Source organism: Episyrphus balteatus, chromosome 3 (assembly GCF_945859705.1).
Source record: "Episyrphus balteatus chromosome 3, idEpiBalt1.1, whole genome shotgun sequence".
Lineage (NCBI taxonomy): Eukaryota > Metazoa > Arthropoda > Insecta > Diptera > Syrphidae > Episyrphus > Episyrphus balteatus.
The window spans coordinates 50,171,855-50,181,365 of record NC_079136.1 but is presented as its reverse complement, the minus strand read 5'-3'; the positions used below and the strand labels follow the sequence as shown (position 1 = coordinate 50,181,365).

Here is a 9,511-nt window from a genome sequence, read left to right as displayed (position 1 = left end):
ACAAGCAAAATATACATTTTTTTTTTTTTTATTTTAAGCTTGCATAAATCCGATCATCACATTTAAATACACGTAAATAAATTAATTCTCTCTAAGATTACGAATTAAGAATTAAGCTTATTGTAATGTATTATGTGCCAAAGTTAATTTTAAATTAACCATTATAAGAAATTATATACAATACAATCGAATTAAGTGAGCGCGCAACTATATTATAATCAAAAATGATTTTACAAAAATAATGCACAGAAAAAAATGTTTGGCAATTATTTTTCCAAGAAGATATTAAATTAGTTAATTATTTTTTGTTAAATTGTAAGGTTGTATAAAACGATGATATTTTTGTGAACGAAATAAAATATTGTAAAGTAAAACTTGAGTCATTTTTTATTTGAATCATTTTTGTAATATTGAATGGCTTTTCTGTTTGAGGTCCTTAGCTAAAAATTAAGGAAGCACTCGTAAGTAGTTGGTAGTACTAGATTTCTGATATGTAGGTAATAGGTAGTTTACCACTTCTTAAGAAACGCAGTTTGCGTAGTAAAGTAATTCATTAGCATATCCGTACAAAAGATTTGTTTCGAATAGAAAAACAAAGGTTTTATCGTAAAGTTCCAATCCGCAGTGCGTCTGCAAATTTTTTTTTTGTTTTAGGTTCATACGTTTATAGGACAAAACCTTTAACTTGATGTTTTGAAAAAATCATAAAATAAATTTTTACGAATAGAAAAATAATAGCAAAATACTGATATTCTAGTTGACGAAAATAGACAAAAAAAATAATCACATTTTTTCGATACATTTTTTTTTCGAGATGTTCTCAATTAGATTAAGAAGAGATCAAGACTGTAGGGAAGCCAGCTTTACATATCGAAACTATTTTCTTCAAAGTACTTTCAACCTAACCTAAAAAATGCAAATATTATTTTTGGTCGTCGTACAAATTTAAGCTTACTTTAAATTCTGATATTAGTCTTTAATATATAAAAAAAACAAGTTAATTTTCCTTACGTTCAAGCTACTTTCCTTTTTTTAAGCTTCTGCAGTGACTTTTGATTATAGGAAGACCATTCTACCTTTTTCATATCCACACAAGCACTTCCAGACCATCACACCCTTAGTTTTAGGGGACTCCCGTAAGATGCATTGAGAGCTCAGTATTTCCTTTGATTCTTTTCAAGCAGGAATCTTCCCAACTCCAAAATGCAGATTAAACTTTGATTTCTTGAAAAAGATAACATTTTTCTACATGTTTTGAGTTCAAATAAGATTCTCCTGAGCCCAGATCAGTCGTTTTCTTTTTTTCTTACTCTTTGATAGTGCTATAAGTTCAGATTTCTTGAGTTTTTTCGTCAGTGAGCTTGATGAAATTATTTTCCTTCTACCTTTTTTGTAGGTCGACATTCGACACAGATCGTTTTTAAGATCAACAGAAAGATTTTACAAAAGACGATAACTTTACAGCACCAATAAACGATCTTCCACAGGAATCGTGTTTTTTTGGCCCAACCGCGCCTTTCTTAATGCTGTTAGTCCCAGTCTCACGATATTTTTTTTTAAATTCCATGCCTGTTTGTAAAAATTTCACCTATTGTCATAATTTAAACGTGGCCGAAATAATATTGACCCTTAATAATAAACCCGAATTTAACGAAAGCCCCATTTAAACAAAAAACAAAACATACATCTCACAAATTAAAAAAGTGCCTCTAAGCCGATTCTAAGTTTAGAAGTAGATGTATCAAGGGGCACGGTAGTGTCCAGCCAAGTTCTCTACCAACTTTGGCAATACACCCTTATTTACAGGAAACAACTCAGGCCATTTTCGACCCCCCTCTAACTTCCACACCAAAGATGCCAGAAATTTAAAACTCATCTCAGCATCTTACGATGAGTAGTTTCTGAGATATAGGACTTCAAAAATCGCGAAAACAGAAACTGACTCACTGATTCACTGATTCACTGACTCACTGACAGATCATCAAAATTATGGAGCCCTTCCCGCTATCGTAGAAACTTGAAATTATACACGGTGATGGGACTTGTGGTGTATAACTGTATACAAAGGAAAAAATCGAAAATTTGAGATTTTCAATTCAGGGGGCGTGGTATCCGCCCATTTTCGCTGAATTTTCATCAAATATAGAGATTTTAAACTCTACAGCAATACTTTTCAAAAAGTAGTGAAATCACAACAAAAACATTACTGTTAAAAAAGAGTCAAGTTCTCCTATGTTAAAATTATGCTGGCACAAAAAGTACTGTGAGATATAAAAGTGTACCAAGTTCTAAAGTTTGGTTTCAAATTTGTATCAATAAAATTTTGATAGTTTACTTGGCAATTTTTGAAATAACTTTAAAAATCCGTAATTAAAAGAAAAATTGTCAAGTAAACAATCAAAATTTTACTGATACAAATTTGAAACCAAACTTTAGAACTTGGTACACTTTTATATCTCAGTACTTTTTGTGCCAGCATAATTTCAACAGGAGAACTTGGCTCTTTTTTTAACAGTAATGTTTTTGTTGTGATGTTTATTGCTGAATTCGGGTCTATTACTAAGGGTCTTGGCTTTGCATTCCGAAGTTATTTTTAACATTTTTTTTGCAACTAATTACTTCGGTTCGTTTTGGATTTCTATCTCAAGCCAGTATTTGAACAGCATTTTGCTAATTTATGCAAAAAAATAGCCCTAGATCTCATGAATTCCAAGAACCACGAATAAAGTTCCGCTAAATTGGCAAAATTGCACATGTTGGGCAGATTGTTTATAACAAATAAATTCGATTTTTTTAAAGAAATTCGACATTAGTAAAAATTTAAATATGTATTTGAATATTCTTATATGCAAACAGTTAATGCACACATCCGTTTCCGTTTTCCCTAACGTGTGCCGCCATCTATGCTTTTCTAGCAAAACTACATATAACTTTGTTCTAGTACAATTAAAATCAGCTGTTCCAAGAGACAGCATCTGTCAAAAAATCGACGTCATCTATGAACTTTTTTATTGTTCATTTTTGTTTTAAAAAACTTTTGCTACAAAAAGTTGTTTAATCTTTTTTAATCTTTTTTAATCTTTAATTGATGCAAACCACAAACAGATAAGTATTAACAATGGATCCTGACGCAAAAGATAAACTAGAAATGGAAGTCGAAAGTCTTCGATTACAATTGCTAGAAAAAGAAAATGAATTGGCCGAATTGAAAAGACTTCAGGTAAAAAAAATCCTTAAGAAAATAAAAAAAACAATTTTTTAAGATGACCCACATTTTAACAACAGCAACAAAACGATTCACCTCCAACTCCCCCTCGATTACTGACAAACGATGAAATAGCTCGTTATAGTCGTCAATTAATTCTACCCGAATTCGGAGGAGTTCATGGCCAATTAAAACTCAAAAAGTCTTCATTTCTTATCGTTGGAGCTGGAGGACTTGGTTGTCCTGCAGCTCAGTATTTAGCTGCTGCTGGTGCGGGCACTATTGGCTTAGTAGACTATGACGATGTTGAGAAGAGTAATCTCCATCGACAGATTTTACACTCGGAGCATTTCGTTGGCATTCCAAAAGTTCTTTCGGCCAAAAGCGCTTTGTTAAAAAACAATTCAAGTTCAAATATTGTTACTTATCACAAACAAATGAGCAATGACAACACTTTGGAAATTGTTGAGCAATACGATGTGATTCTGGATTGTAGTGACAATGTTGCTACGCGATATCTGTTGAACGATGCTTGTGTCATTAAAGGGAAGCCATTAGTTTCAGGAAGTGCTTTGCAGGTAGGTTTGAAAAATTCATTTACAAAAAAAGAAACCATTCTAATGAATGTTCTTAGTTTGATGGACAATTGACTGTTTATAACTTCAATGGAGGACCTTGCTACAGGTGTTTATTCCCAGTTCCACCACCACCGGAGACTGTTACGAATTGTGGTGATGGAGGGGTTCTTGGAGCAGGTGAGAGTTTATTTTATTTTTTCCCCTTTTCTCATTTTTGAAAAAAAAACACAATTACATCATAATAGTGGAGTAACTAAAGCTCAAAAATGGCAATATTAGGGAACCCGGCCGAACAGCTCCGATTTTGATGATCTTTTTTTTCATACGTTGGTAATTAAAAATACTTTAACCTCTAAGACCATAGGTTTAAAATTGCCGCTGTTGCCTTGTTATTGTTTTTTTTTTTTTTTTTAATTTTAGTGAAGATTTTTGTGATCAAAAAATTTTGTTTTAAAAATTTTGCTTAAATTTCATAAATTAATTAATGTCAAAAGATTTTCTAAAAAATTAAAGTAAAACAAAATATTTAGGAGTGAAGAACAATGCAATAAATGCAATTTTCTCACAAATTGACTTTAAACAAAAAAATATTTGAACACAACGGCAACACCAACAATATTTAAATAATATAAATTTTTAAAAATCTAGAAACTTATTCCTATTTTTTAAATTAGAATTAAGTAAATTAAATAAAGTTTAATGTTCCTCAAACTCAGAATTTTGAAAAAAAAAAAAGGTATTGAAAAAAATTTTAAAATGTCGTTCTTAAAACTTTTTCGTAATAAAATATATAAAATGTATAGGAAATCTTTAAGATTTTAGCTTAAAACACTAATAAAAACACATTTTTAACCCTTAAATTTGACTTTAAAAAACCATATAGGACTTCGTTGCTCAACGATGCGACAGTTAAATTTAGAACAATAAGGTTCTATGTACAATTTAATTAATTATTATTTTTATAATTAAATATATTTCAAAAAAAATAAACAAAGTCTAATTGCTCAGCATTAAATTTTTTCGTCTAAACATGTAACAAAGTTCTAACTGCAACATTGTTTGCAGTTAGAACCCTATTGCTCCCAAATCAAATCGAAAAAGAGGCAGTTGGAACTCTGTATCTCTGGATATTTTGTGAAACAAAGTTCTAAGTGGAAGTAAGAACCTAATTGTTTAAATCTCAAATGAAAATTGTGTAGATAGAACTCTGTATCCCAGGTTATCTTTGAAAAGGAAAGAGATAGAGCAAAATAGATAGCGGGAATCGAAAAAGCACCACGATTTTACCTAGATTTGATATATAACTCATTTTTTTTTCAAAATTTTCGGTTAGAACCTTGGTGTTCTAAGGTCGCGATATTTATTTTTCAAAATGTTCTGGCCATTTTAATTGTTATTTGAATTCATAAAAGAAAATATGTATCATAGTTTATGAAAAAAATCAAAAAGTATTTCATTTTTGACGAATTTTTTTAATAGAAGTTTTTGAAAAAAATTTAAATTATTTTTTTTTTTTTTTTCAAAGTTCACATTTAGAGCCCCCGCACACTACAAACTTTCTATCGGCTGACAGTTTAGTCAGTCTCTTAATCAGAATGAAAATATATGAGAGAGCGCACACTACAAAGATTAAGTATCCGCCACCCGACGGTTTAGTCAGCTGCCTGTGCGCACACTAGGAGCCCAACCCGACTAAACTATCGGCAGATAGAAAGTTTGTAGTGTGCGGGGGCTCTGAAATATGGGTAAAGTTATTTTTCCTTCATTCAAGCCCTAATTATTTATTGAAGGTTAAATAGCAAAAGTTTTTTTATTTGTCAAAGTCTAAGAAAACATTAATTATTTCAATACAACAGCTCAGTTTTTATCCAAAAAAAATGCCAATGAAATTGAAGTAATTTTTAATTTTATTTTTCTTTTTTTCAAAACAATAATATACTCGTATTTATTACCTTATCCTTTTCGAAATTCAACTAATAATATTTATTGCCAACAATTTTTTTTATTAAATAAATTCATATTTTATTACGAAAAATTAAAAAAAAAAGTTATTTAATCACATTTTTTTTTCAAAATTGTGAGTTGAGCACCATTTTTTAAAATCTCTTCATTAAATTTAGTAGATTTAAATTTAACAGTTAAGAATGCGCTTCTAGCTTTTTTAAATATTTTAAGTGATTCTGTTTTGTATTTTTTCTTGTGTTTGAAAAGAAAATTGTATTTATCGCTTAAACGATGGAAGACTGTCGCTTACTCCTATATATTTTTTTTTTTCATAAAATTACAATCTTTTGGTATCATTTAATTTATGAAATATGCATAAGCAAAAAAAAAATAGTTTTGTTAAAAAAAATTTAATTTTAATTAAAAAAAAAAACAATACGGCATTATAGGTTAAAAATTGCCAATGTTGGTTAAAGTTAAGGTTAAAATGTTTTTAAGTTAAGGTTAATGAATTTTTAATTATCGACGTATGAAAAAAAGATCATGAAAATTGGAGCTGTACGGCCGGGTTCCCTAATAATTTTCCATTGATACTTAATCAATATACATATTTGTAGTTACTGGAGTCATTGGATCCCTTCAAGCATTAGAAGCTATAAAAGTTGCTCTCAATTTGGGCGATACTCTAAGCGGACGATTGTTACTGTTCGATGGAACCAAATCAATATTTCGTAATATTAAACTCCGTGCTAAACGAAAAGATTGTTATGTTTGCTCAGAGCATCCGTTTGTAACGAGGCTTATCAATTATGAACAGTTTTGTGGAATGCGTGCATCTGATAAGGTAAGACTTGTTTTATTTATAGATTGTTTGGACATTGATAGAGAGGGGTAGTTAATGATCTTTCTTATCATGAGGAAAGTAGTTTTATGATACATTAATCAGCGCAATTTAGTCACAATGTAGTAATAGTGATAATTTTAAAATTAACATCGCCTAGCAAAGTAGGTACTGTGTAAAGTGTAACATTATAGTACACTGCCGGTCAATAGAATAGGTTCAACGATAAATAATTGAACTTTTCACCTACAAAAACCGAAGAAAAAACTTTTTAAGGATATACCTTTTTTTGAATTATTTATACGAAAAAAAGATGATTTAAAACTATTAAAACAATAAATTAATACAATTAATAGCAATCTTCTTCTTCTTCTTCCTTTTTCTCGGCGCTGTTATGATCTCGATGTCGAGGGGATCATAACTATCCCACGTAACTGCTTCACACTAGTGATCCGCCTGTGGGGTTCGCCGGGTTGACCTCAGAAATCGGCGGCAAGCCTCCCGGTTTTGTATTGTTCCATTTCTAAGGCCAACTGAATGCTGGTGGTTTTGCATTTGCTTGTACCAGCAGTTTTTAGGCCTACCTTTCTTTCTATTTCGTGTTGGAACGTTTTATGATATTGCTTTTTTTACGGGGTTCTCAGGATCTCTCCTTTGAACATGGCAATACCAACTGAGTCGGTCGTGTTCAATTTTTTGGGAGATGGTGTTTTTAACATGAAGGCTTCCTCGGATCTTCGTACTTCTAATTCTATCAAGCTTTGATTAGCAATGATTCCAATAAAGACCTTTTTTCATGTTTCAATAGAATAGGTTCGCTTGTCTTCATTGAATTTAAATTGCAAAAAAAATACTTTTTGTTTACAACTATATCTCAAAAACTCTATTAGTTTTAAGGTTGTATAATGTATACTATGCCAATATGATAGAGTAGCCTAAGGGCCAATTTTTCAATAGTCAAATAAACCTCAGTTAGAGCTTATTCCTAGGAATAAATGTTTTCTTTATATTGACCTTTATTCGTCTGATAGTCTAACTGACGATTGAAAAATCAGGGCTAAGTCGAAAAATAAAATTAAAAACGAATTCTCGGCCTTTACGTTATTCGAAAATTTTGTACGAGTCTATTAAAAACACGAAATATTATTTTGAAATTATTTTTTTTTTTTGTGTAAAAAGGTATGATTGCACATTACTTTGAGTCGGGGAGGTAAAATATAATTTAATTTGTTCCTCAAGTCTGAATCTTCTATTTTCTATTTCATATTCATTTACTTTATTTTAATTTTGTAGGCTTAAAATAATTGCACAGGCACAAAAATATTCATTTTTCCCAAACAAAGTAAAAGCACAACGAAAACCAAGAAAAAAATATGCTACAAATTTTAAATTGTATCAAATTGACACCTAAATAGGTGTCAGCAGAAAAAGTCAAAAAAATATGATAGTCACTTTTGACTATCATCTTACACAGACGAATTTTCTTGAATTTGACAGTCAACTATCAAAAATCATCTTACACGATTCCACCCCAGGTTTTTATTTCGAAGAGTAGAAACACTATTCCAAAAGTGCGAGGTTTTCTCGTTTATCCACAGTAAAACTCTTCTGACGTTATTCGAAGTGATAGGTTTGGATACTTGTCATCAATCTTTCTACAGTGCAAAGACTAAGAGTACTTGCAGGGAAAGATTTAATTTAAGATTCTGATACGGAAGAATCGAATGCCAACCAAAGAATAGTGCGCTCATCATATTTTTATTATAGTTTTCTTTATTTCTAAAAGAACTGGTAACTAGGTTCCACGATTTTTAATTTTTTCTTCATTTTACACACGCACCTAAATTTTGTCTACAACATGATTTTTATTTTTTAAAGCACTTGGAAGAAGGAATGTCCTATTTTCTCTTAAAGCGTGTTTAAATAGCCGTTTAACAACAAAAAATTAATTTTTTATATATATTTATATAATTTAAAAAAAAATTGGTATGCCATTTTTAAGAAAATATTATTCAACACATAAAAACGAAATTTCGACAAAATTAATCAACCCGTTTTCAAAAAATTGATTTAAAAAAAAAATTGAAATATTTTTATAAAAATTTTATAAAAGTTTTATTATTTTAATGTTTCTGTATAAAAATTTTAGTTGAAATATGCTATGTCGTTTATGAGAAATTCACAAATCAAAAAAGCCTTTCCATGGCAGGTACCGTTAATAACGGAACAAAAATTTTAATAAAATATGTTAGAGCCTAGTTTAGGCTGTAGCTCGAGGTACATATAGAAGGACATTTGTCCGTTATATTTTAGTACATTTCTTCTTTTATTTTTATCCATTGAGTTCTCTATTTTGACTAAAAAATTTTTTTTTTTATTTAATTAACATTTAGTTTATTTTTCAATTTTAGGACTTTTCACTTGCAATTCTGCCCGTTAAACACCGAATGTCTGCCTTAAAGTACAACAATGTGTATTCAAAAGAGGAACATTTACTCATCGATGTTCGAAGTCCTGTTGAATTTGAAATGTGTCGACTTGATAATTCAATTAATATTCCTCTTAAAAATATTCTAGACGATAGTAGAGTAAACGAAATTCTATCTCAAGTTAAGAGTGATGTAATGCCAGGTAAATATTAAAGAAAAAATACAAATAAATTATATTTATCATCATAATAATTATCTTTTTTTTTTAGTTGTTGTTATTTGTCGACGTGGTAACGATTCCCAATTAGCTGTAGATCATTTGCGTCACAAAATTCAATCCTATCAGCTTAAGGACATTATTGGTGGATTATATGCGTGGCAAAAGAAAGTTGATCCAAGCTTTCCTATCTATTAACTAGACTTAAGTTTAAAAAAGAAGCCATTTTTTCTTTATACTACACACACACACACAAATGATTTTATTTGTTTTTTTTTTTAATTATTGTAAAAGCAA

The 9,511-nt window shown here is 30.0% G+C and overlaps 1 protein-coding gene across 1 annotated transcript; it reads left to right on the top strand.

Annotated features, from left to right (window-relative positions):
- The first annotated feature begins 3,102 nt into the window (after positions 1–3,102).
- On the top strand, positions 3,103–9,499 carry LOC129916716 (adenylyltransferase and sulfurtransferase MOCS3-2). Its single transcript, XM_055996825.1, has 6 exons — positions 3,103–3,220; positions 3,286–3,783; positions 3,840–3,960; positions 6,345–6,571; positions 8,980–9,199; positions 9,267–9,499. The coding sequence occupies exons 1-6, from the start codon at positions 3,119–3,121 to the stop codon at positions 9,410–9,412; spliced, it is 1,314 nt and encodes a 437-aa protein (XP_055852800.1). The 5' UTR covers positions 3,103–3,118; the 3' UTR covers positions 9,413–9,499.
- The last annotated feature ends 12 nt before the right edge of the window (positions 9,500–9,511 follow it).